This window comes from Nesoenas mayeri, assembly GCF_963082525.1.
Source record: "Nesoenas mayeri genome assembly, chromosome: 5".
In the NCBI taxonomy this organism is placed as follows: Eukaryota; Metazoa; Chordata; class Aves; order Columbiformes; family Columbidae; genus Nesoenas; species Nesoenas mayeri.
In genome coordinates, this window is record NC_137548.1 from 68,203,111 (window position 1) to 68,229,381 (window position 26,271).

Sequence of the window (26,271 nt, forward strand, 5' to 3'; positions counted from 1 at the left end):
GGCACCGTGAAGGGTCTGGGAGGATTTTGGGTGAATGCTGTCGCCATCAGACTGGGCTGTGGGAGCAGCATCAGCCCCACGGGGGCACCCGGGTGGGGAGGTGGTGGCAGCAGGTGTCCCGGGGGGGCTGGTTCCCCCGGGGCCATCCGGGTGACGAGGTGTGTGACGCCAGAAGCGGAGCTGAGCCTCATATTTGGGCATGGAGCAGATCATTGGAGGCCGGGGTTCTGACAGCCCGGAGATAACCCGCCTGATAACGGCTCAAAAGGTGCTGCCCCCTCCATTGGCTCCCACTGCCGATATATCCCCCGTGTCACCGTGGCGGGGCAGCCAGGACGGCACGATGGTCCCTGTCGGGGTGCTGGGGCTGTTGCTGTGGGTGCAGCTCTGCGGGGGTGAGTGCGGGGTGGTGGGCAAGGGGGCAGACAGGGACCCACTGTGCCGGGCTGAGCACCCTCCTTGCCGCAGGCACCGGGGAGCTGCGGCTGGTGGGCGGCGGCGGGCGCTGCGCCGGGCGAGTGGAGGTGAAGCACAACGGCGAGTGGGGCTCTGTCTGTAACGTACACTTCAACTGGGAGACCACTTGGGCCACCGTGGTGTGCCGGCAAATGGGCTGCGGCGGGGTGGCCAAGGCGTCATCCCACGCCCCGTTCGGGCAGGGCACCGGCCGGATTTGGCTGCACCCGTTCTGGTGCCGGGGCACCGAGGAGATGCTGCACCAGTGTCCTAACTTGGGCTGGGGACAGCACCACTGCAACCACGAGTGGGACTTGGGGGTGATCTGCAAAGGTGAGGTGGGGCCATTGGCCATGCCGGGACACACGCTGTGTGCTGGGCTGTCCCCAGGCAGGGCTGAGGCTGTGCTGCTGTCCCGGTGCAGAGGCGGTGGAGCTGCGGTTGGTGGCCGGCGGGGGTCCCTGCGCCGGGAGGGTGGAGGTGAAGCTGCAGGGTCAATGGGGCTCGGTGGCAGATGATGCCTGGGACATGAATGAGGCCGAGGTGGTGTGCCGACACCTGGGCTGTGGCTCGGCCACTGGTGCCTACGCCACTGCTGCCAGCTTTGGCGAAGGGGACGGTCCCATCAGCCTGTTGGACATGGAGTGCCGCGGGGATGAGGCCACGCTCTGGGACTGCAAGATCCGAGGCTGGGGACCCTTTAATGTTTCTCACAGCTTTGACGTTGCTGTCACCTGCCAAGGTAGGAGCCGGGCGGTGTTGGGGACGTGCTGGTGCTGGCACATCCCTCCCCACCGCCCCCAGTGCTGGCACATCCCTCACCACTCTCCCTGTGCCGCTGCCGGCAGGGTTTGCCCGGCTGGTCGGCGGTGACACCGCGTGCGCCGGGCGGCTGGAGGTGCGGAGGGGACAAACCTGGGCCAGCGTCTGCCAGGAACACGTGGACGTCAAGGCCGCGCAGGTGGTGTGCCGGGAGCTGGGCTGCGGCACGGTGCTCGCCATCCACGGCACCGGCCAGTCTGGGACAGGAACGGGGCCGCTCTGGGACCTGCGGTTCGAGTGCTTCGGCACCGAAACCCTCCTCTCTGCCTGCTCCCGGCAGCCGCCCCGCGGCCCCGGCTGCACCAGCCAGGCCGGCATCGTCTGCTCCCGTAAGCGCTGGGGACAGCGGGGGGTGTCGGGGGGTCCCCTTGCTGCCGTCCCCCCTCTAACACCATTCCTCTGCCGCAGCCTACACGGGTTTCCGGCTGGTGGGTGAGAGCGGCTGTGCCGGGCGGGTGGAGGTGGAGGTGGGGGGCACGTGGGGGTCCCTCTGCGCCACGGGCTGGGACCTGCCCGACGCCCACGTCCTCTGCCGCCACCTCGGCTGCGGCGCCGCCATCGCCGTGCCGCCGGGAGGCTCCTTCGGCGCGGGGGACGGGCCGATGTGGCGCGACGGCTTCGGTTGTGACGGGAACGAATGGCACCCGGGCCAGTGCCCCGCGGCGGTGCTGGGGGAGCCGCCCTGTCCCCCCGGCCACGCCGCTGCCGTCAACTGCTCAGGTGTGTGTGGGCACAGCCCTCGGGGGCTTTTGGGGCACCCTAAGACTTGGGAGCGAGGGACACAGGGTCCTCTGGGCCGAGGGGAGGGCTGAGCCGCATCCCCCCAGGGCCTCTACGCGGCTGGTGCTGCGGCCCCACGGCACCGCCGGGGATGTTGCAGGTGTTGCCGAAGCCTTGCGGCTGGTGGAGGGGGAGAGCCGGTGCGACGGGCGGCTGGAGGTGGCCACGAGCCCCGGGACATGGGCCCGCGTGGCGGCGGGGCCGTGGGACACCGGGCTTGGCAGCGTGGTGTGCCGGCAGCTGGGCTGCGGTGTGCTGGAGAAAGTCTCCGGTGTGCCGGGCTGGGGCAGCGTGGCGCTGCGGTGTGCCGGCACCGAGGAGAGCCTGGCACGGTGCAACGTCTCCGGGACGGCCACCGCGCCAACCGGCAGCCCCGAGGAGGTGGCCGTCGTCTGCTCGGGTGAGTGTCCCGGGAAGGGCCGGGGGTGCCGGCTCCCCGAGCGGTCACCGCAGCCCGGTCCCCTGTGTCCCCGCAGGCAGCCGGCGGGTGAGGCTGGCGGGTGGCCCCGGGCGCTGCGCCGGGCGCGTGGAGCTCTACGCCAATGGCACCTGGGCCACCGCCTGCCAGGACACCTGGGGCCTCCCGGACGCCACCGTCGTGTGCCGCCAGCTGGGCTGCGGCACGGCGCTGGCGGCACCGGGAGCAGGCGACTTGGGTGCCGGCGCGGGGACGCCGTGGCCGGATGCCGGAGGCTGCGCCGGGACCGAGGCGTCAATCTGGGCCTGTCCGGGCTCGGCACGGCGCGGCTGCCGGCGCGGTGGAGGGGCAGGTGCCGTCTGCTCAGGTCAGTGCCGTGCAGCCCCAGAGTGGGGGCCGGGGGCCCATCCCCGGTCAGTGCCGTGACCCCCGTCCCCCCTTGCAGCTCAGCTGTCCCTGCGGCTGGCGGGCGGCAGCGGCCGCTGCGCCGGGCGCCTGGAGGTGCTGCACAACGGCACCTGGGGCGGCGTTTGTGCCAACGGCACCAGCCCCGCCACGGCCATCGCCGCCTGCCGCCAGCTGGGCTGCGGGGACGGGGGGCGGCTGGAGCCTGCGCCCCCCGGGGACGCGGCCCCCGCCTGGCTGGCCTGGCTGGGCTGCGAGAAGGGGACCCAGTGGCTGTGGCGATGTCCCTCGGCACCCTGGCGCCTGCAGGACTGCGGCCCCGGCGGGGACGCCCATGTCGCCTGTGACGAGGACGCTGATGGCACGAGCGGGACGCCCAGCCCGTCCCCAGGTAGCTGTGCCCGTGCCGGCAGCACCCGCTGTGCTGGGCCGGCCGGGGTCCCCTCCTCACGCCGCCCGGCCATGTCCCCGCAGGTGTCCCCAGCAGCACCGCCCTGATGGCAGCGGCGGGGTCGGTGCCGGTGTCCACGGTCCTGTGCGTGGTCCTGGGGACGCTGCTGTTCCTGGCGCTGGGCGCCCTGGCCGTGCAGATGTGCTGTGCCCGGGCTCGGCGCCGAGGTGGGTCCTGGGGGTGGGTGCCGGGGCAGAGCCGCTTTGGGGGTCCTGGGGCTCCCGCTCCAGGGGGTGGCTCAGAGGGTGACCCCGGTGCCAGCCACGGTCCCCACGGCCCCGGGTCAGCGCTGCCCGTCATTTCAGGCCCTGGTGGAGCTGCGGACGCCGTCTCTGATGCCGTATACGAGGAGCTGGATTACACCCCGGACCCGGAGTACCAGGAGGTGCCCAGTGGCTCAGGTGGGTGCAGCCCCCCCGTGCCTGGAGCTTCTCCCAAAAGAGGGGGCAACTCTGTCCCACAGCCCCAGCGGGTCCTGGTGTTGCGGCACCGGCTGGTTCCTACGGCACGGGGGTGTCCCCTGGTCCCCCCAGGCCGTGCTGCCCACGGTGCCAGCTCCAGCCACCCCAAAGCCCGTCCTCCCCCCGCCAGGCTCCCTGTCAGAAGGGTCGGGGACGAAGCTGCCGTATTACACTGGGGATGGTGTGGAGCAGAGCGACCCCAAGGCAGCCCCAGGTAGGGACACAGGGACAGGAACGTGGTGGAAGCCCCGGGGAGAGGGGACATGGCCAGGTGCCGGGGACACGAGGGGACACGGCCCCTGCTCAGCCAGGCGAGCCCAGCTCAGCTGTGGCTGTCATTAGTGTCATTAGTGTCATTAATGACTGCTGGGGCTCTGGCTGAGATCCTGCAGCCCCGCTGGCACCAGGACATCCCCAGTGGTCCGGCCAGAGGTGGGCGGCACAGCCAGACCCCTGCACCGCCCCTGGTTCACCCCGTCCCCTGTGCCTGTGGCAGAGTCCCCAGCCCAGCACAGCTCCCCGGATGTCTACGACGATGCTGCAGCCGTGCCAGAAGTGTCCCCCGCTCCCAGCGCTGGGGACATGTCCGAGGGGGTGACACGGAGGAGCTGGGGCTGTGCCCCAGCCACAGGTAAGAGCCACCTCGGGGACTGGCCGTGGGCGGGGAGCAGGCAGCAGATCCACGGGGGATGCGGCAGGGACACAAAGCAGCCCCTGCAAAGCCCCAGCCTTTGCCGTCCCCTAAGGTGGGAGCTGCCACCCCTCAAGTCCTGCAGAAGCCACAGGGGACCCCCCGGCACAGCCCCCGGGGCACACGGACTATGATGATGTTGGCAGCAGCACCCTGGGGACATCGCTGTGAGGATTTCCCTGGGGACACAGGTGCAGGGGTGGGGCCCTGTCCCCAGGAAGGGGTGGCCCTGGTCACGGAGGTCACCTCTGGCTGCCCAGGGCCACAGCGCAGCAGCAAAGCAGCTCCTGTGTCCCTCCCGCGCGCAGCGCTGCAGCAATTTTTATTTTTTATTGTTTCACTGTAAATTTATCTTTTTTTTTCTCTATTAAAACCCAAAATTGGTTATTGACTCACTTCCACGGCTCGTGCCTCACATCCTGCTGCATCAGCCATCCTTTGGGAATGTGGGGCAGGGGCTGGACCCACACATGGTGGGGATGGGGAAGAGCACATGGGGATTCTCAACCCTGTGGAGGCTTCCCTTGGACTTCAGCAGCACCGATAACGGCGCTAGAAACGACTCTGGTTGTTGCAGGGACCTCTCCGAAAGGCGGGGGGCACCTTCCTGCCCCCCGGCAGGACCCCGTGGTGACAGGGCAGCCGGGCCATGGCCCCAACCTGCGGCACATCCTGCTCGAGCAGGTCCCCGATCTTCAGCTCGGGCTTCAGTGCCCGCAGAGCTGCCAGCTCCTGCAGCGCTTCCTCGTTTAACCCGCACGTGCTCAGGCTTTAAATAGAGGAAGAAAAGGAGAAAAGCTGTTAAAAACACCCTCCTGGGTGCTGGTATCCTCCTACCTGTCCCTCAGCATCCCAGCGGGTGCTGGCCCGGGGTTGCTGGGGATGGACAGGGATGCACCAGGCCCCTTACCCCAGGGTTCGCAGCGGGCAGGCGGGATGCCGGAGCTGCTGGCAGAGCTGCAGGACACCAGCAGCTCCCAGTTCGTTGTCGCTCAGGTCCAGGCAGGTGAGCTGGGAGCTCGCGGCCAGCCCAGCGGCCAGCGCTCGGCAGCAGGCGCCCGTCAGCCGGCAGCTCCCCAGCCTGCGGGACCGAGGCAAATGGGGACGGGGGGTTCACCGGAGCTGATTGGGGTGGGGAAGGAGGGAACCCCATTCCCTGTCCTCTTACCGCAGCGTCTGCAGCCGGCAGGCGCGGTGCCGGAGCCCCTCGCACAGCAGCTCCACGCCAGTGTCACGCAGCCCCTCACTGAAGGACAAATCCAGCTCCTCCAGGCAGGGGCTGGTGGCCAGTGCGGTGGCCAGGTCCTGGCAGCAGGCGCTGGTGAGGCGGGAGTACCGCAGCCTGCCGGGACCCGCAGGACAGACCCTCAGAGCCAGCCCAAGGCCGCTGGTGCCACCGTGGTGTTAGACCGCACCATGGTGACAGTCCTCACCATGGTGACACAGCTTTTGAGGTCCTCACCCTGGGAGGGTGGGACAGAGGGATGATGCCACCCCAGAGGGACTTTTTGGGGAACCTGCGCTCCACCCCATGGGAGATGGGGCGTTGGGGGTGCCGGGGCCACTCACCGCAGGACGCGCAGGCGGCAGCTGGGCTGCTGCAGCCCCTGGCAGAGCAGGCGCACGCCGGTGTCACCCAGCGCGCTGTCACCCAGCTCCAGCTGGGCCAGGCTGGGGTGACGGGCCAGCAGCTCCGCCAGCTCCGCACAGCAGCTCCGGGACAACCGGCACCAGCACAGCCTGAGGGAGACACAGAGACCCCGTCAGCCCATCACACCCTGTCCCACTGGCCATAGACTCCCCTGCCACCCACCGACCAGCAGGGAGGGACCACACCCATCCACCCCACAGCCAATCAGCATGGAGGGGCCACACCTACCCACCACACAGCCAATCAGCATGGAAGAACTTCATCCATCCACCCATGGTGCAGCCAATCAGCAGGGAGGAACCACACCCATCCTTAGCACAGCCAATCAGCAGGGTGGGACCACACCCATCCTTAGCACAGCCAATCAGCAGGGAGGGACCACACTCATCCTTAGCACAGCCAATCAGCAGGGTGGAACCACACCCATCCTTAGCACAGCCAATCAGCAGGGTGGAACCACACCCATCCTTAGCACAGCCAATCAGCAGGGAGGGACCACACCCATCCTTAGCACAGCCAATCAGCAGGGAGGGACCACACCCACCCTTAGCCCAGCCAATCAGCAGGGAGGGACCACACCCATCCTTAGCACAGCCAATCAGCAGGGAGGGACCACACCCGCTGCTGGTCCCGGGGAGCTGGGGCAGCACCCACCCCCTGGCCTCTGGTTTGGGTGCCCCCACCGGCACCCCACAGCCCCTGGGGTGGCCAGGCCCCACCTGTACCCCACCCTGTGCTGAGAGTGGCACCACGGTCATGGTTTGTGTTCTTACCGGAGCACCTGCAGGTGGCTGCCCGGGTGTCGCAGCGCCCGGCAGAGCAGGTGGGTGTGGGGGGGCAGCTCTTCCTGCCGAAGGGGACATTCTCCGGCTCCTGGGGTGCTGGAGCTGTGGGGGGACAGAGCCCCATGGGGGCATGGGCAGCCCTCACCAGCACTGGGTTGTCCCGGCTTCAACACCGGCACACACCCCGCGCAAGCTTGAGCGGTCTCGAGTGGCACCTCCATGGCTTTGGAGATGCAAACGATCAGGAGTCATCTGCCCTCAAGCAAAACTTGGGGTGCTCTTAAAATTTCAGCCCCAGGGATTCCCCTTTGCATGCAAGAAGAAGCCAAATCGACACCCAGGCACAGAGGAGCCTGTTTGGGCTGGGAAGTTGAGCTGAGATGCTCCACCTCCATCGATCCCATCTCATGCGGTGAATGGAGGAGCCTGTGTGATCCTTATTCCCCCACAATTCTCCCCAAGAGTAAGTTAAATCCCCTGCTGACGAACTAAACCCCAGTGGGGGGACAAGCTGGTGCTCGTGTGGAAGGAACTGAAATGCTTTTAAACCCATCCTTTGGGGTGAAGAAGGAGGGATCTTTGTGATTTTGGGTCCCTAGAGCAGAGAGGGGTCAGTACTCACCGGGACTCCGCCACGGTCGGCTCTTCGCCAGGATCCTGAGGCTGGAAGGAGCATCCCCGGAGGGCGACACGGCCCAGCCCGCCCCACTGCCTGACGCAGAAGGAAAGAGCCATTTGGTCATATTGAGTCAACTGGATGTCCTGCAGGTCCACGTCGGTGACACCAGCCAAGGCGCTTTGTGTGCAGCTTTCATCGTTCATCTCAAACACAAAGTGTAAAGTATCCAAATCTGACACCTTTGGTGCTTGGCCGGAATGGACGATGCCTCTGTGCCTCTTCTGAAGCCACCTCAGCAGATCTTCCCTGGCTCGTGGTGATATTCTGCACCCGGTGATTTTGTTCACATGCTCTGTTGATTTTTGGCTTACCAGCCCAAACAGGAATCGGACTGTTAAGTTCAAATCCTTCCTGGACTCACTATAGGTTTCTAATAACATACTTATGTCCTTTGTGAGAGCCCCCAAGTCACTGACCATTTCCTCATCATCCTCCAGAACGTAAAACATCGCCGCAAAAAACTCCTGGAGGTGCAGGTGGGTGAAGCTGTAGACGTTTCCATGGTCTTTCTGTGAGATCTTCTCATTGAGGAAGAGGGGCAGAAGGTCTGGCTGGTCCAAGCCGTGGTCCTTGATGTCCGTCTCCTCAAAGAGAACCTTGTGCTTCCAGATGCCATCAGCAGCCAAGGAGCAAAGCTTGGGGAGGAACCGCTGGAGGTCCCGTGGGTTGTCCCCACCTCTGAACTTCAGTAACCAGGAGAGGTAAAACACACTCACCTGCGTGATGGGTTTACAGCACTCAACAAGGTTTTTCTTCTTGGAAAGCTCTTGTTCAAGGATGGTGCAGACGATCCAGCTCATGACAGGGATGATGCACAAGCTGTAGAGGATCTTGTTGCCTCTGGTAAACCTGAAGGCCACGTCGGCTTTATTGGCATTCTCCAAATGCCTGTGGAAATATTCCTCCCTCATGGCTGCTGAAAATCCCAGTATTTCTGCATAATACTCTCTCTCCAGGCACCGCCCCAGGCTTTGGAGAGCCGTTGGCCTCGTGGTGATGAGCAAGGAGGACTCGGGGAGAACAGTTTTCTTCAACAAGCTCATCAGGGTGGTTTCCAGCGGCTTCACTTCCCATGGGTTAGAGCTCAGCTCATCTTTGGGCTGAACCAAAGAAAATCCCAAGGCCTCAAAGCCATCAAAAATGAACAGGATCTTCTTCTGGTCAGCCAGGATCTTCCCAGCCGGTGTTTGCCTGTGAGGGCAGCACGTGGAAATGAGGTCCACCACGCTCGCTTCCCTGGTGAGGGCAATGTTCTTACAGTCTATGCAGAAGATGTAGTCAAACTGTGTGTAGAGGGTCCCTTCCACCCACCCCACCATCACCTTCCTGACTGTCATCGTCTTCCCCATCCCCGGGGCCCCCACCAGCACCACGACCTGCGGTGTTTGCCCATCTTCGCCAGGTTTAAGCAGCATTTGCACAGTGACGGTGACAGTGGCTGCTCCGTTGCTGGTGTCAGCACATCCATGGCTGGTGTCCACACCTTCATGTTCACCTCTGTGTTTGCTCCAGGGCTTCCTGGCGATGGTCAGGTCGGTGTAGCGTCTGCTGATGGGCATGTTCTCCCCGAGATGGGCGTTCACCTCTTTGTAGCCGCAGAACTCCTGGACCACGTGCTCTCTGTATTCCTGCTCGTACCCTGCACCAGCCAGAAGCAGAGTCAGCCCCAAGCTGGGGATCCCTGAGAAGCCCCAACCAGCCCAACTGTGCTCCCGACACACCAATGAGACGCTTGTTCCAATGCTCGGGCTTTTCTAAGTCTGGCAGAGGCACTAAGGACATTGCCTGTGAGAATTTAGGGCCTCTGGTCAGTTAGGGGGGTCCTTCTCCTCTCCTGGGTGTCCCTGTCATCTTGATCCATCAACCCACCCTGTGATCCTCATCCACCCTGAGAGCAAACGCAATTGCCTGGGGCCACCTGCAGCTTTCGTCCCCCTCTGCTTGTGCCCCTGGGGCTGAAGGGACCATCCTGGGGATGCTTCTGGCTCCAAAGAGTCACCAAATACGTGCTCTGCAGAAATGTCCTTAATCCCCATGCCAGGAGGAAAGGACCTGCCCGCCTGCCTGCCAGGACATCTTTGTGTTTCCAGGCTCCCTGGGAAACCAAAACCTGCTCTTACCAACTTCTGCTTGTATCCAGGATCACTCAAGGGGCAAAAAGAGACAAAGAAAAACAAATATACACTGGTTTCCTACCTTTCACCTGCTCATCCAGGAGTTTCTCTGCGAGGTCTCTCTGGTTCATCTCTTGGAACAACCCGATCGCGATGTCCATCGTGGTGTCCTGGCTGTAGATCCTGCTCATGGAGCTGACGAGCGCGCAGGGGTGGGCGGCCTTGGCCAGGGAATCCTTGGGGATATTCCACCCTCTTTCCACGGGAACCGCCGATAACTTCGTCTTAAACTCCTGGAAGTCTTTAACAGTGAGACCCTGCAGAGCTCGTAAGAGGACGGCTAACGCACCCTCTTCCCCTGCCATCGCGGCATGTCACCTGGAAGTACCAATGGTTGGAAATTGTGATGAGGTTTTGGGGCTGGGCAGCGAGTTTGTCCCATACAGCCCAGTTCTCCCTGTGCTGGAAGGAATGGGGACAGTCACCCCAACATGGCAAGGTCAACAGGGCTGCACGGTCCAGCACCATGGGGATAACCCCCCAAAAACACCCAAAAAAGCACCCTGGGGGGTTTGTTACCAGCCTGGGAGCTGCGGAGTCCCGCAGCCCCAGGGACAGCCCCGTCTCTTGGCACCGCATCCCGGCCATGCCGTGAGGGACTCACCGCATCACCGGGGCGGGGGGACCCTGCAGAAGGACCTGGCGCTGCCCCAAATCCCCGTCCCACGTGCCGGCAGGGTTTCGGTTTTGAGCGGCGGCATCCGGCACGCCCTTCCTGCTTCTCGCCACGGGGCCTCTGGCACCGGCCTCCAGAAAACCGCCCCGGTGAGGAATTTAATACCCAAAGGGCTCTGGCAGCTCCTGCTCCTCCTGCCAACAGGTTGTGGGGTTGGCTGAAAAAACCCCGAATTTCCAGCCCTTCCAGAGCAAATGCGCTTTGCTCTCTAAGCAGAAGCCATCGCATCTCTTTGTAGATGGCGATTATGTGAGTAGAGAAATAAAACACGGGAGGTACAGCTGGAGAAAAGGGGGATAGAAAACATGATGAGAGATGAAGAAAATGAGATTTCTCTTCCAAGCTCAGAAAGAATGGGAAGAAAATCTATGGAATGCGTGGTAAAGCACGCGGGAAGCCTGAAAATAATACTGTGAAACAGTTGAATAAGGCAGGAGCTGCACCGACTCGGTTGAACTGCTGCCGTCTGGAAGCAGGGAAGGTCTGCAGCACCCGTGGAGCTGACGTGCTGGTGGTGGAAGCACCCGAGGTGGAGCGCAGCGATGCGCAGGGCAGAGCCGCGAGTCGAGGCAGGTCCCTGGGCAGATTTCACCCATCTGGAGCTTTATTTTCTTTCAGTCTAGGCAGAGCAACCAGTAAATCCTGCAAGAGGATTTATTTTCATGATTAAATATCTAACCTGGATCCTGTTGTGGGCTTGCTTAGCGTGGTCTAACAACTTAAAGCAATAATAATAACTCGGGATCTAAGAATAAAAATTGTTACAGCTCTCAAGGGAGCGTGGGGAGTTACAGCTGTTGAGACCTGGAGCCCCCCAGGCTGGGGACTTTCTGGTAAAGCATGGCAAAAACGCCCTAAAATGATAATAATGCCCTTGGAGGGTTTATTTGCTCACAGGATCAGCCTCGCAGGACAACAGTTTGCAGGGAAGCAGCCAGACCTGGTGACAGACACCAAATGCCATCTCAGGCAAGCACGTCAGTGTAGGAGGAACTTGCAAGGGGATTAGGGGAGGAAACTGTACAAGAAAGGGAAAAAAGTGTTGGAAACACGGAAAATTAAGCCCCAGCAGTACTTGATTAGTTAAAGGCTGAAATAATTATGTGTAAAACATATATAAATATAATAAATAGAATTTTGCTTATACTAAAGGCAAATATATTGGCTAACTGGAAATTATACGGGGAGGGGAAAATACCGCATCACTGTCTGGTTACAGGGAGGTGCTTGGGAACCTTCACAGGCTGGAGGTTCATGGAAATATTGCTCTGTGCCTCTTAACGCACCTTGCTGTCCAGTTAATTGCATTTACAATTTTGCAAAATTGTATTAATGATGATAATTGCAATATAGCATAGGGCTAGGATGCTTATAGGTCAATACTGTGGGACGGGTGCTGAGCAGGTGAGCAGATGGACCTGGGTGGAGCTGGGTCAGGAGATGGAGCCAGAGCCAGGACCAGGGCCAGAGCTCCGTGGCAGCAGGTGGGGAGGTCCCAGGTGGGGCTGCTCAGGGGCTACTAATAGCCCTTCAGGGGCAAATGAGCTGGTGTTTGCACTGCAGGGTGCTGAGCCAGGCAGCGCTTCAGCTGCTGCTGCAAACCTGCCGTGGCTGTTGCAAACCACCATGAGGAATGTCCTTCATCCTGTGTCTCTGGAGGTGCAGAGGTAAGAAAAATTGGCTGCTGCCCTAATGGCCACAGGTTTTTGCTGCTGTGGAGCCTTTTCCTCCCTCTCCAGCCATGGGTGGGTTAAATTGGGGTTCTGGGCGAGGAGGGATGCTCCCTTGGGGGTTTCAATGCTCCCTTGGGGGTTTCTGCTGCCTAGGGATGAAATGAATGCAAAGCTTATTGTGGGACCTGCTCTCCTGCTTTTCATGCTCCAGTTTATGAACAGGGTACATGTGTTTTGGTCAGGAGGGGCTGAACCCAGCCGGTGGAGGAGGAAGGGACTGGAGAAACTGGGATTGAGGCAGGTAGGAGGTTTCCAGCTGAGGTGTCACGGAAAAGAAAATGCTTTGGGGGACTTGTTTAGCAAAGCTGGTTTTGAGGGGTGTTGGGAAAGGATGTTTTAAGGCACGTTGGGAGTTTAGGGAGGCAAACAGACTTTTCAGGGCAAACATCTTGGGAGCTGATGGCAAATGGTGCAGCTGCTGCGACAAGGTTTGTGGGGTCTCTGCTGGGCGGCTCCTGCTGCAAGGGGTGGGACAGGGCGGCCGGCGGGACGTGACGGGGCAGGTCAGGGGAGAAGGGAAGCAGAGCTGGCACAAAACTGCTCAAAGGTGCAGGATTTTAACTCTGTCCCTCCACTGTGCAGAGCTTCTCCTTGGCAGGACTGATTGCAGCCTCCTAACTCGCTGCTGAGGACAGTCACGCTCAGAAATCCCTTATCCTGGTGCAGGGAGCCCCATGTTCCTCTTTTTCTCTTGTTTACACACAATTATCCCACTTTATCAGGTTGACACCCCTTCCCAGGATGTTCCCCCCTAGCTTTATGGTTATATTCAGTGTAATTGCTGCAAACCCAGGCAGGGTTTGGGGAAGCAAGGGAGAGGGCTCAGCGCTGCAGGGACAGCCCTGAGTCACTGACCCACGGCTCAGCCCCAGATAACAGGGGATGTGCAGACGCAGCTGGCCTTGCTGGTCCCCCCTTGGCATCCTGTGTCCCCCGCCACAAAGTCCCAGCCCTCCCCTCCGGATTGGAGCGCTGTCATCCTCCCCCGCCCCGCTCTCCATCTTCATGCAGTCTGCAGAGGTGCATTGTGGGAAACTCCCAAGTTTTCCCCCTCCCTCGTCTCTGCGCAAGAGCCAGCTCCCAAGGTGTGACCGTGCAGCTGGAGGACACAAGGTAAGAGCTGCTGCCTCCCCCCACCACGCCAGCCCCCGGGGGGACGAAGGGACGGAGGTGCCGGGGTATCAGCAGAGCGATGCGCAGCGTCCCCGCTCGGGGTGACGCAGCCAAATTGAGACGCGGATCTACCTGCTCAAGGTGAGTGTCCCCGTCCTCGCAGCTGCCCGGGCTGGAGGCCGGGGGCTGCCGTGCCGTACCCACGCAGCTCACCCTGTTAATAGGCAGCGGTGATATTTTTTTAACCCAAAACCACGAGCAGAGTGAGGATGGTCGGCCCTGAGCGTCCCCCTGCCCAGCACAGCTCGTCTCCTCTGCTGGCTGAAGGTCAGGCGGGCAGGGGAGGCGTTTCTGCAGCCGTGTGGGAGCCTGCCCGCTGCCTGCCCGTGCCGGGACGTGCCTGCCCGGAGCTGCGATGGCCGCTGCCGCGCTTCGGCGAGGAGCAGGAGGCTGGAGCCCGGGGTTTGGTGCTGCAGAAGGATCCTGGAGGCAGAGGGGCTCTGGGAAGAGAGAAGCGGAGCTGCCAGGTGCTGGAAACGGGGCTGCCGGGAGGGAGGGGGGGAAGCAGCAGCATCCCCAGCAAAATCCTTCCATCCTGGGCAGGAAAGCCTCTGCGCCTCACGGAAAGGTTTTGGTCGGGTTTCCAGCTCCGCTTCCTCTCCCGTCTGCACAGGCAGTGGTATTTGTTCACACACGCTCTGCCCGGGTGGGTTTAATGTCTCTGGTTAGTTGCTGTCAATCCCAAGGCAGGAGAGCAGGCAGCAGCCTTGGCTGTTAGTTCTGGCCTTTCCCCAGGAAGGAGCTGGGGGTTGTTCTGTTGGGCAGTAGAGCTTTGATGTATTTGGATGGTTTTTTATATGGCTCCTGCTTTGTGCTGGAAAGGAGCTCACAAAGACATATCTGGCTAAAAAAAGAGACCAAAATGGAGAGAGATGGCAGAAGCAAATATTTTTAAGCTACAGGGAGAAGACTGCAGCAAATGAGTGGGAGGGAGGAGGGCACCAGACTGGGCTTCTCTTCCAAGATGGGTGCTTCCAACATGGCACGGGGAATATCTCGGGCTTTTCAGCCTGATGTCCCCGCGTCTATGTGCATCCGTGCCCTGTATGGTTGGAGAGACCTGTTGATTTGGTTCCTGCTCAGTTCTCTGTGACTATCTGGTGGCTTTTCCTGGGGCTGGAGAGGGGAAAGGAAGAGGATTTTTCTTCTTGAACCACTGTCAGTCCGGCAAAACTTTGGCACTGTGGTGAGCGGAGGAAACCCTCCCGAGGCAGCCCCGCGTCCCTGGGGGGGCTGTGCAGGATGCTGCCAGGAGTGGGAGGGTGCACCGTGCCGGCCGAGCTCCCGTTCCAGCCCAGGACCGACCTCCACAAGTCTGACCTTCACAGCTTTGACCTTCAGCATCTCCCATCTCTCCTTTCTCAGCCATGGTGCCTGACGCCAGCCTCTAACCCCTTCATATTGTGGTAGGATGTGCGGGAAAAAATATCCAGAATTCCCCTACATGCTTCGTATTAAATATTCAATATAATGCTTCATCTTCAATATAATGCTTCGTCTTCAAATATTCATCCCTCTGCATCCATCCCCTCCGCTGGCAGGACCGGGGACTGGTGAACACCCCAGCACGGTCTCCCCATCCTTGTTTGGGTGTCGGGGAGGCAGATGGGGCAGCGGGGAGGGCTGGAGCTCTCTGAACGAGCATTTCTCCACTGGAGGAATTTTGGGGATCCTTCCCCAGCTTTCTGCAGGGAGGAGAGCGCTGTGGTTTTGCAGGATGAGGTAAGAGGTGGATTTTACCCCCGCGCGTGCCAGGAGCCTCCCAGGAAGGTCACTGCCTGGTGCTGAATCAGCCCGGGCTGCCTGCAGCGCCTTCTTACATTTCAGGCGCAAAGCAACAGTTTCCAGGCTGCCGCCTGTGGGTTCAGGACCAGGCTCTGCACGTGCAGAATTGCTTCCGTAATCATTTTTCCGGCCACAGCTGAGCCAGAGGAGGGTGATGCCACAGCAGGCTGGTGCAATCCTGCGCTGGTTGGAAGGGATGGGTTTGGGATGCCCAGCAGCTGAAAAGGGCTGTTCAATTTGCTGCTGCTTACTGCAGTGCTTGGGCTATTTTAATGTGTCAGATAACCCTCCTTTTTTATTTTTTGCTTGTGGATATGGTGTTTGAGAAATACAAGACCCACTGACTGTTGGGAAGAGGTCTTAAAAGCATCAATCTGGTTACCATCTCCTGGCTTCTTGGGGAGCAGCACCCCAAATTGGGAGCATCCGCTCTCTTGCCAAAGGCAGTTTCCCAGGTGCTGGGTGTAAAAAGCAAAGCTTTGGTGGAAAGGGATGAGTTGTTCACCCTTCTCCAAGAGGCAGAAAGGCGGCATGAAACTCTTGCTGATGCTGCCATGACATTATTCCTGAGATGGCATCGCAGAGACCTGAGCTGTGCCCCACGGCCCAGCCCGGCTGTCGGGTGGAGGTTTTGGGGAATCCTCACCTATTCCCTGGGAAGATCCGAGTGTTTTGGGGGTGGCTGTAACCCAGCTCCATGGGAGGACAGCTGAGCAGAGCCGAGAGCAGCGTGTGACCTCGGGGTGACAGAGGAGGGGGTGTCAGTGATGCTGAGCTCTGGAGCTGTAATTGGCAGGGTGATAATTACCTTTTCAATAGCAATGGGGAGCTGCTGGTTCAGCTTCTGCTGGGGCTTGTGGGCTTTAGTGGCCTCCTACCTCATCTCATCTCTGGGGATGTGCCAGCCTGTCCCCAGGAAGGGATGTGGCGCCTTTCGGTGCTGCAGCGTGTCCCCAGTGCCGCAGAGCTGCTGGGGCTGAACTGCTGGCTCTGCGAGGGCTGGAAAAGCATTCTGAAAGAAAGAAAATGAGTGTGTTTGCAAAATGGTGAGTGTGGCAGAAAGGCAAGACCTGAGCAGCTGCCCGGGGTGGGGTGCAGGGGTGGGGTGCAGGGGTGGGATGCAGGGGTGGGATGCAGGGGTGGGATGCAGGGGTGGGATGCAGGGGTGGCGCAGCAGCTGGGGACGCAGGGTGCCCGTGCCTGCCTGGGCGATGGCACGCTGTGGGTTGAACCTCTGTGCTCCATGCTCTGCGCATCTCCCACTGCATCTCCTGAATCCTTCCCCTTGAAACTACTCCAGCGCCTTGGCCCGGTGTCCTGCCAAACAGCTGTGATGGGAAAGAGTCATCCTGCCTGAAAATCCTTCCCTTTGTTCCTCTGAATTTCTGTCTTGGGGTGAGTGATGCTCAGTCCTGCCAGGGAGAGGCTTAAGATCCAACACCTCATAATTTTTGAAGGGTAAAAGCTACAATCTCATTCTACTATTAAAAAAATGGAACTATAAAGTGAAAAAATAGCATTTGATTCTGTGTCTAAAAGGGGCTCAAACCCAGCATTAAAGCTAGGGCAGAGCACAGCAAAGTGAGGTGCAATGAAATTGTTTTAGCTAGGACAGTCCCTCAGTTTTAATTTTGTTTTAGTTACGACAGTCGGTGTTATGTCCCTGAGAAGCCAGACTTTGCAGCAGAAGGCTATTTCCAACCTGACCTCGGCAGCGTCTTTCCAGTTTCTCTCTAATTCTAGAAACGGTTTTGTTGTAAACTGTGGCTGAGAGCGCAGCCGGGTCCAGCTGCATTGTGAGGGTTGGTGGCGCTTGTGCGGTGACCGGGCGGGTTGGTGGCACTTGTGTGGTGACCGGGCGGGTTGTGCAGCCTCGCCAGGTGTGACTTCTGCTGCCGACAGCGGGTCAGGTCCCTACTGGTTGTAAATTGGTGCCATCAGCCGGAGCACGCGATTGGCACCACTGGAGAGCTTGAGGCAAAATCTTCTATTTCCCATGGCCGCTTTGGTAACGATTTCCTGATTCCAGCCTTGTCTCAGGGCAGCAGAAGGGGTTTGTGTTGGTTTTGTGCCCACGCCTGGCAGCACCGGGTCTGGGTGCTGAGTGCCCCTTTGGGACTGTGTGTGGCGAATGCTCTGGTGGAAGGAGTGGGTTTGGCGGGGCTTTTTGGCAGCAGCCTGGCTGTTTTTCAGTAGGGTTATGTGGACAGCAATGTTTTAGAGCCCGCGTTGCCGCAGAGGAATGGCCGGGTTTGTGCCTGCCGGGTGCCCTGGAAGGGGATGTTGCAGCAGCGAACGTGTGATGGGAGTTTGCCGGGGTCTGACGAAAGGCAGGTGAAACTGCAGCAAGCCGCCCTTCCCTTGGTGCTGCACGTTTAAGGGCAGAGTCAGTCACATTTACCATTTCTCATGGTTCTTATTGCTTTAGTTTCACGTAGGGTGAGAAAAGATAACAGCAAGAAAAAAAAGCGGAGCATGTTTTTGCGATGTATATGGCTGTGTACAGGAGGAGTGCCTCAACGGTGCAGGTTTGAGCTGTGGTTTTGGTTTGAAAAACAAACCAAAGGTCGAGGCCCTGGCAGGAGCGCAGTGAGGGTCTCTGCAGCGCCACTTCAGTCTCCCGGAGAATAAAACATCTGCCACATCCACCCCAGCGAGATCTTTGGGGTCAGGACAAGTGTGGCTTGCAGAGGTGACACTCGGCTCAGCCGTCTGCAGAAATGATGGTGTACAAAGAGCTGTTTAGCCTTTGTCTGGGCTCGTGGTGGTGGGGAGTGTGTTGGGCTGCCTGCAGGGCTCCGGAATGCTGTGTCACCTGTGCGGGGAGCGTGGCCAGGCTGTGGAGCAGCCTCTGGAGGGGACACTGGCACCTGTGTGACAAGCTGGGACTTTGCCCCATCATTGTGCAGTCGGTGGCCCGTGGGGGTGCCCAGATGTCAGATGTCAGAAAAAGCCCATTTTGCTGGGCTACAGACACCTGTTGCGTTTCTACACCTTGTCCTGGCACCAGATATAACCCACCCTCCAAACAACCGCTGTGTCCCCCAGGTTAGGAGAGAGGTGACACGTCTCGGTGGCACGGGAGCAAGGGGCAGGGTCCTGCGAGGCCGGGGGCTGTGCGGGTGACAGTTGTGGGTTGTGGCCGCTGCCAGCACCGGCTGGACGAGTGGCGAGGGCGCTGGGTCCCGGTGCAGCCGCAGGACTGACGCAGCCGTGGATTTGCTGGCAAATCTCCCCCGTGGCAGCGATTTGAAGCCGCTGCTGTCACCTGGAAAAACACTTCCAGCAGCTGGCACTCTCCACAGCAAGATTCAAAGGGCTTGTTTGACAGGGAAACGTTTAATCCGGGGCTGGGGAAGGCGGGGAGGGATGTGGGGAGCAGCAAAGAACAGATTGGGGAAAGGATTCATAAATATCTCATCACGGTGAAGTGGGTCACCAGCGTTTGCTGTGACGTGGTGCCGCTGTCTCCAGGGCTGGGCTTTGGGAGGGCTGTTGAACACGGCAATTTGTCTGCACAGCGTGGTCCTGGGGCTCTGAGGCTCTTTAAAAGCATCTCTGACAAGCGGCTCGGGGTTGCATTGTGTTTTATCACATTTGTTGTGCATTGCGTCAGGAGCAGGGGCCAAAATACACAGCAAGGTGGCTGAAATTGTCCTCGGGGAGCTGCCCACGGCAGCGGAATGAACACAAGCTCCTTATGTAAAGCCGGTTTAATATCTCTGGTAATATCGAGAGGCACTGCATTACCTCATCTGTCTTCACAGCACTTGGAGATGGGGAAAGGGCTTAGTCACACTCTGCCGTCACTTATCCGGGGTGCTTGCCTGGCATCTCGCTGCCTTTGTGTGTTTATTCCCCAGCAGCTCAGAAAGGGGGACAAGTGCTATTTGTCCCCTTTGGAAATGGGGAGTTGAAGCACTGGGATATAAAATCTGCTGCTCGGTTGCAGGATGAGGCTGGGATGGGGCAGGGGACTGACCCCCAAAATCCAGCCCTGATGATGAAACAGACACAAAACCCTGGGGACACTTTCCAAAGCGCCTGGTCCTCCAAGCTGCATTATTTAGGGGTTAGACAAGGTCAAGAGCCCAAGAGTGACCCCCTTGGAGCCATAAGCATCACTCCAGTGGGGGGAAAAAATAGGCCTGGCCTATCTCTGATGCCACATACAAGCCCTCTGTGGACTTGTTGATCCAGCACGACCAGAGAACAGGGGAAGGATCTTCCCCATGGTGCCAGAGAGGCAGCTCAGCCGCCTGTGGCGGTGCGCACTGGTCTGTATTTCTGGAGAGCGAGGGTCTCTTTGTGCGTACACGCTAATGAGCGAGGTGGAAAACGAGGTTTCCTCGTTTCCCATGGGCTGATTTGTGGGAGGCTGAGCTTGTGCTACCGAACAGCTTGGGAGAACAGACCCTGAAATGAAGAGATATGACCGACTGCCGATTTCGCTCGTGTTTCCAGCAGTGGTGAGGTGCCCTGGTGACTGGGCAGGTGTCCTCGAAGGACACTGGAGATGCTGCATTTGGGCCAGTGACTTGTGGTGTAGGGTTTTTTTGTGTTTTTTTTTCTGGTAGGTTGGATTCTATTTTAGGTGAACCCCATGAGGGGAAAGTAGGACCAGCTGGGCTGTGAGTCAGCAAGATGGTTCCAGTTTCTAGCCCAGAATAACGGAGAGGTGTGACCCCAGCTCTGCCCTCGGCTGGCGGCTGTGTGGGGACAAATCCTGATTCCGTTCTTTTCTTTTTTTCAGGTGGGTTTTGCTGGTTTCTTACATGATGTTCCATTGATGTAGCCAGGACTTGCGGACCCTCCTGCAGTCTGCTCACCATTCCTCCTCTCCTTAACTTTCTTCCACGCCCCATTGGTGCATGAGGGGATCTTTGGGAGGAGAAAGGGAGGTGAGAATGGTTTTGAGCCTTAGGATCTCAGGAGGGACACCCCAAACCTACACCTGGGGCTCTGACCATTTTGGCCACGGCCTCTTTGGTGCTGGTGATATTCCACATTGCACCTCTTCCATCTGCGGGTCTCGTGTCGGTGAGTTCAGCCCTGTGTATCACACTGATTTGCACTGGAGAGAGTTTGTGACATGCAAAGGTGACATAGGAAGCCTGTGGTGGCACTTGATCCCCCAATAACAGCCCGAGTTTCTAACAGACTGGTCCCCGTCACTTCAGCTCATCGCTGCCTTGCCTTTTGTAGTCAGAACACTGCTGCTTTGTTGTCTTTTGTCTTTTCAAGGAGTTACGTATTTTCAGGTGCCTCTTTGAAGTGGCCAGATTCTAATTTTCCCCTTTATGGGTGCAGTTTGCCACAGGAACAAAATCTGCAGATTTCAGTCTCAAATTAGCTGCTCTTCACCCAGCAGCTGGTGCCGCTGCCCGAATCCGCGATGCTGATTCAATCCTGCGAGCCAGTTTTGGCAGGTGCAAATTGCACTCGCCAAAGGGAACCTGTGGGAGGAGAGGGGCATTTTCTGTCCCTCCGGAGCCTGCTTTGGTTTTAAATGACCAAATGCAGGTGTGCCAGCTGGGACTTCCACAACCTGCTGAAGGGACCTGAAATTAATCGGTGTTCAGGGTAGGTTCTTGCTCCGTGGCACTGGAAACCTTTCCCTGTGCTGGTGTAAGAGCGAATGACTGCAGAATGCGATGAGGACTGTGCTGGGTGTTGATAGTGGAGATGAGGCTGGAAGAAGCACTAATGCTGGCCTAGCAATAGGGACCCGTTTAATTCTTTGCCCAAAAGCCGACACAGGCCATGCTACTTAATAATGGGAGTTTGGTTTTTAAACCCCTCCTCTTTGCCCCAAAAGGGCAAACCATCATGCTTTTGGGTTTTATTCTGAGAAAGGTGGGAATGACAAAGTGAAGGGGAGAGTAAGCAGGGGTTAGGGGAGAAGATTTGAAGGTATATAAGTGTTTTTTCTGCCGTCTCAGGCTCTTTCCGCACAGGTCAGAAAGAGTCAGGAGGTATTTCTGAGGCAGATGTTTTCAGCTGGAGGGCACCTGGAGCATGTGGACAGACCTTTGTTGCCAATATAAACTCAGATAGCTGACCCTGCTTGTGGCGGATGGATACTCTCCTGCTGACAGTGTGGTGGTTGACATGTGATGGAAATAATCAGTTTTTCATGGAGGAGGCGAAACCCCCCGTATGAGCCCCGTGCGGGGCGCACTGTGGGGTGCAGCTTCCCCCTGCACCCCACGCTCTGCAGCAGCTTCTCCTGCTTGCAAAATTGCTGGGTTTTCCTTCTGATTTGGAAGAGCGAGGGGAAGATTGCAGGGCTTGGGGATGGGGCTGGTCTATGCATCGGACGAGGACCTTCTAACGGCGACATGTTACCACCAAGCTGGCAATGACTCATCTGCTCCGTTCGGTGCAGGATTGATGCAGCTTTGAGCTGCGCACGCAGGCGATGGATGAAGAGATGTATTTGCTAATTTGCTGAGGGGCTGAGGCAAAAAGGTGCGTTTTGGGGACCCAAAGCCCTGTTGCTTTGGCTGGGACCAGCTTGTTGCACTGGGTGAGTCTGCGCTGACCTCGAGAGCTGCAAGAACCAGAATCAATCCCAGAATCATCCCAGGAGGGCTGTCATGGGTTTTGCTGCCTTTTTCTTCCTGCAGCAGCAGGAATTTGAAGGGCTTTTCTTTGCCTTTTTCTCCTTGATCACCGGTGTAATGATCTGTGCTCCTTCTTCCCAGCCTGGTTAAGAGCTGGTTTAGCTGCTGGCAAGTGAAAAACCACCAAGAAAAGGTACAGATTGTTAAACAAAGAAATAGTGTGGAAGGGAAAGAGAGGGAATGAAGACTCTTTTTCATAAAACCTTATTTTCAAGTGCTGCTGCTTGCGTGGGAGGCAGGAGGGAGCTGGAGGGGGGAGCGACGGGTAGACAGGCAGAGGCAGCAATGAGGAGAGAAGGCAGGAATAAATAGATGTGAGGAGCTATAAAGAAGAAAGCAAAGGTGGAGAAATAGGCCATTAGAGAAAAGCTTTGTGTGATGGAATGAGGGAGGAGGAGGAGACAAAGGACTGGGGAAAAATCCTTCACACCTTTGTGTACAGGCTCAGTTTTTGACAATGAGGAAAGCCCCTTTACTTTGAGCCTGTGAGACACAGAGGTGTTGATGAGTACAGGCTCGTGCCGTTGAAAGCCTTTCCATGTGGACATGTGGATGCTTAAGAGCTGCTGATACAGATTTTGGGCTTAGATTGGTTTCTACTTCTTTTTAAACCTTTACCTTTTTTAAAATCTGCACGAGGGTGTTGACTTGCTTTCAGTGGAAACTCACTTAGAAATGCAGAAAGCTTTTGGGAGCGTTTGCAGCGGTGCAGGGCACCGCGCACGCTCCGAGCTAAACCAGCGATCCCGCTCACAGGGATCGGGAAACCAGATCTGATCAGTGAGGGACGGGGATAAACCGTGCAGAGACCCCAGTTCTCAGCAAGGAGCACAGTTTGCCCACTCCATGATTTACCCCACGGACCTTTCCTGGGGAAGCAGCAGCAGTGCAGTGCTTGGTTCATATGGAATGACCACACAAATAGTAGGGAGTGTGTGAGTAGCCCAGCTGATTGATAGCAAAGCGACTGAGCAGGTGATTTAATATTTATGACATGATGAATCTGACTCTCCTTGCTTTAACCTCTAAGCCCGCTTCAGTCTTGGGCTCCACTTACTATTTCTTTGCGTCATCATTGTAGCAGATGTAAAATGAGGATAAATTCTGCAGCACCCATCTGGACGGAGAGTATCACAAGATCACATATTAACCACTTCCTAAACTTAGCGTGGGATAATGCTGCAAAAAGAGAGGTAGAGGGTGAGATACAAGCAGGGAGGAGCTGTTGATCTGCTTTCCCAGGGAACAAAATGCTCACTCCTTAGTCAGGAGGAAGGGAGCTGTGGTGAGCAAATGAATAGTAAGGTTTATTTGGTCGGACACAAGTGTATCTTGTCACCGACAAATGGCGTCACAGACGCAGCCAGGGTGGACCTGTCGTGGTTGCACACAGAGCCTGGTTGTGGTGGCTACAGATGACAGTCAGTCCAAGTTGTTCTTGCGGGTGCAAGCTCTGTACCAGATTTTGAATACAGCTCATAGGTACTAAAGAGCCAAGAGTTTTCCAGGTTTGCCTTCTCCTCTGTTGCCTTTGGGTGGAACAGCACTGGTTGGTTCTGGCCTTTCACTCACTTCTCATTGCTCCTCTTCCAGGTGCTGTATCATGTCCAGGTAGGACCTCGCCAGAGTGAGAATCACCCAAGACAACCGCTCCAAGGGCTTGACCTGTCCCTCAGGTGGCTCCTCGGCTTTCCCCAGCCAGCGGGCGAAGGAGAAGAGCTGGGATTGTCCAGTCGCCACCCGCAGCTCCCCTAGGGATGGATTCCAAAGGCAACGTCCGAAGCGGAAACAAACCCGACGCCAAGGCCCCCAGCTCTGGGAAGCCAGAAAAGCCCAACCCTGGGCCCGCCACGAATGCAGACAAGAAGGAGACCCCCAAGGAGCAGCCTGCTCCTGCCAGCGCCGCCTCTGCCGCCAAGAAGGCCGGCGGTGACGCTGCCGTCGTGAACAACCACAGCAACCTCAAACCCAGCGCGGAGACGCAAGAGGCCACGGGCCAGTCTCCTGACTCTGACCACAAGGGAAACAGCTCCGAGGAGTCACCAGGCAGCATCTTTGACAACATGAAGCCCTTGGTCATCGTGGGAGGAGTGGTGGTGGCTGCGCTCGCTGTGATTGTGGGAGTGGCGTTCCTAGCCCGGAAAAAATGAAGATGGAGACGGGGTGGGGATTGGACACCCAGCCCAGCTGTACAGCTCCTTTTGAGACAAATGCATGCAGAAAAATTCTATACATATCTATATATATAGAGCGAGCTAGGTAGGTCAACAACAAACACCAACTGCAACTCCAAGAATCTTGTTCAAGACAACTGTGCCAGTTTGACCCAGTGTGGGTAACTCCATGCACTCAGTGTGTTCTTTCATGTAATATATCTTGGCTTATACCACTGTGTATAGATTACAGCTTCTCCTGATCGGTGTAAATGGCGGTGTCCCCTCCCCTCCCCTGCTGTCCTCCCTGGGAGACACCCCCACCTCTCCTGCAGTCCCCTCTTTTCAAGTCCGGAGCGTTCTATGTCCCATCCTGAGTCCCCGCTTTGTGTTTTGGTTTCGGTTTGGTTTGAAGTTGGGTAAAGAAGGTGTAAGGGGAGGCAGAGCCCGTGCTGAGGCCCAGTTTGCCTGTCAGTGTGTGCTGGCTTGGGGTTTGTGCCCTGGCATATGATTGTTAATTGTTAATCTTTTTTTAGCAGTGTGACAACATTAGAGATGTAGCATCTATCTGTTCTGTGCTGACTGGAGTAGATAGATACAGAAGGAGGAAAAAGAAACACTTGCTTCATTTGAGTGCCCTATTTTACTTTCTAAAATGTTTTTTATTTCCTTGACTCAACCTTCGGCCACAGACGAGGGGGAAGAACAGTTCTCAGCCAACGTGGGCCTTAACCATTTCTGTCTGCCTCCGAACAGCCCTGCCCTCGTGCAAGGTCAGTGGTTTCACCCAGAAACACACCACAGAGATGGTGACGGGTCCATCACCACGCGCGGACCCTCCCCAGGCAGCAAACACCATATGTGCTGTTCCTAAGGGATTTTTCCACTTACTCTGATCACTTAACCTTGCTGCCTGCTGTCCAGGTTCACTGCCTGGAACCCACCTCTTGTTTTCTAAAACATGTATGTGTGTGTATATATACACCACCCTGCCTTGAAGAATGTTCTGCATACGTACGTGCACGTACATATGTTTTTATTACTGCGGTCTGGGGTGGGGGTAAACAAATCAACCTGGAGACGGCCCTTCATTTGTTCCCCTGCATTCACACAAAGTGTCCGTGGTGTCTTTCCTGTGCCATTCGCATCACGCCATGCAGCACCCAAATTCCTTTTCGCTCCTGGTTTCTTCTCAGTGCAAAGAATGTCTGGCTAGTGAACTGCTGAATGTATGACGTGCCTGTCGTGCTAGAAGCTCTAAATTACTGTTCCCCTTTCCTGGATACTCGTGTGGGCTACTTGCTTTAAAATAAGGCACTTTTAGACTATACCGAACTATACGGGACTGTGTTGTAGCGCTTTTGGAAGCGTGGGCCCAGTGTTGAGTCAGGTAGATCAAGCGCAGATGCCGTCCAAGCTCCTAAACTCGCAGCTGGGGCGACGCACTTCAGTCCTGACCTGCAAATAACATCCTCCTAGCAAACACCTCCTGTTCTGCCTTAATGTGCCAGGCTGTGCCGTGGGTTCATTTTGCAAACAAAAAAAGGTCCAGCGAGAACTAGGCTGAGAAAAGCAAATTCATCTCTCTCAGAATGGAAGCGAGATTGAAACCAAATTTGCCGAAGCAGAAGGGTTAAATGACTGAACTCGCTGTGCTAAATAAATAGTTGTTTCTTGTACTGAGCACACGCCGTTATTTGCTTGATGTTATTCTTTGTGTGGTGTTTGTGACATGGAGTCCTTTTAGTGATACCTCTGTGGGGAGAATGAACTAATGCTTAAAACTAATCAGACTCTGTGCTTGGGGTTTGAAGAGATCTAGATTGCTAGTTTACTCTTTTGATAAAGTCTATAAATTACACATTTGAAAAACTGACTTCAGACGTTGCAGCTTGTCACTAAAACTATAGATTCAGTTACGACACCTCAGCTTAATCTATTTTTAAGGGTCCGTAAGATTTAATTTAATATAAAGATGTCATTAAGCTCTCTCGGACAACTTAGAAGGTCTTTGATGCTTCTAGCTTTAAGAAAGATGAAATGAATTACACTTCTGCTGCTTTTTTCCTACCAATTTAGTACGCTATGGATGCGCCCCATTATTGCTAACAGTTCTGCAGTTGGATGCAGAGAAATCAGGAAGGCAAAGGATAAGACAGCAGTGTTTCCAGGAGGGTAAGATGCTTTCTGCGGGTGCTGTTCGCCTCTTGGGCTCACACTCAAAGCATTGAACAGTTGCTCATCCTGAAGCACTTCTTAGCTCCATTATTTTGAGTGATAAATTAAAAATGGGTTTATGTCTCTGCTGAATCAAAGTTTAAGGGTTGATCCATGGGGTACTGACAACAAGGG

General features: G+C 57.3%; 3 protein-coding genes across 3 annotated transcripts; 2 read left to right on the top strand and 1 right to left on the bottom strand.

Annotated features, from left to right (window-relative positions):
• Window positions 1–199: 199 nt before the first annotated feature.
• LOC308040952 (scavenger receptor cysteine-rich type 1 protein M130-like) lies at window positions 200–4,655 on the top strand (the record flags this gene model as incomplete). The annotated part of the gene is made up of 13 exons (XM_080345329.1): window positions 200–395; window positions 469–789; window positions 881–1,198; window positions 1,305–1,607; window positions 1,687–1,998; window positions 2,159–2,458; window positions 2,535–2,843; window positions 2,922–3,272; window positions 3,356–3,499; window positions 3,638–3,733; window positions 3,924–4,007; window positions 4,290–4,424; window positions 4,540–4,655. The coding sequence occupies 13 exons, from the start codon at window positions 200–202 to the stop codon at window positions 4,653–4,655; spliced, it is 2,985 nt and encodes a 994-aa protein (XP_080201455.1).
• A 381-nt stretch (window positions 4,656–5,036) lies between these two features.
• On the bottom strand, window positions 5,037–10,078 carry LOC308040953 (NACHT, LRR and PYD domains-containing protein 3-like; the record flags this gene model as incomplete). Its single annotated transcript, XM_080345330.1, has 7 exons — window positions 5,037–5,253; window positions 5,395–5,565; window positions 5,653–5,826; window positions 6,054–6,224; window positions 6,909–7,022; window positions 7,543–9,238; window positions 9,796–10,078. 7 exons carry the CDS (start codon window positions 10,076–10,078, stop codon window positions 5,037–5,039), a joined length of 2,826 nt encoding a protein of 941 aa, XP_080201456.1.
• Window positions 10,079–23,523: 13,445 nt separating this feature from the next.
• Window positions 23,524–23,916, top strand: CEND1 (cell cycle exit and neuronal differentiation 1; the record flags this gene model as incomplete). The annotated part of the gene is made up of 1 exon (XM_080345541.1): window positions 23,524–23,916. The coding sequence occupies one exon, from the start codon at window positions 23,524–23,526 to the stop codon at window positions 23,914–23,916; it is 393 nt and encodes a 130-aa protein (XP_080201667.1).
• Between the last annotated feature and the right edge of the window lie 2,355 nt (window positions 23,917–26,271).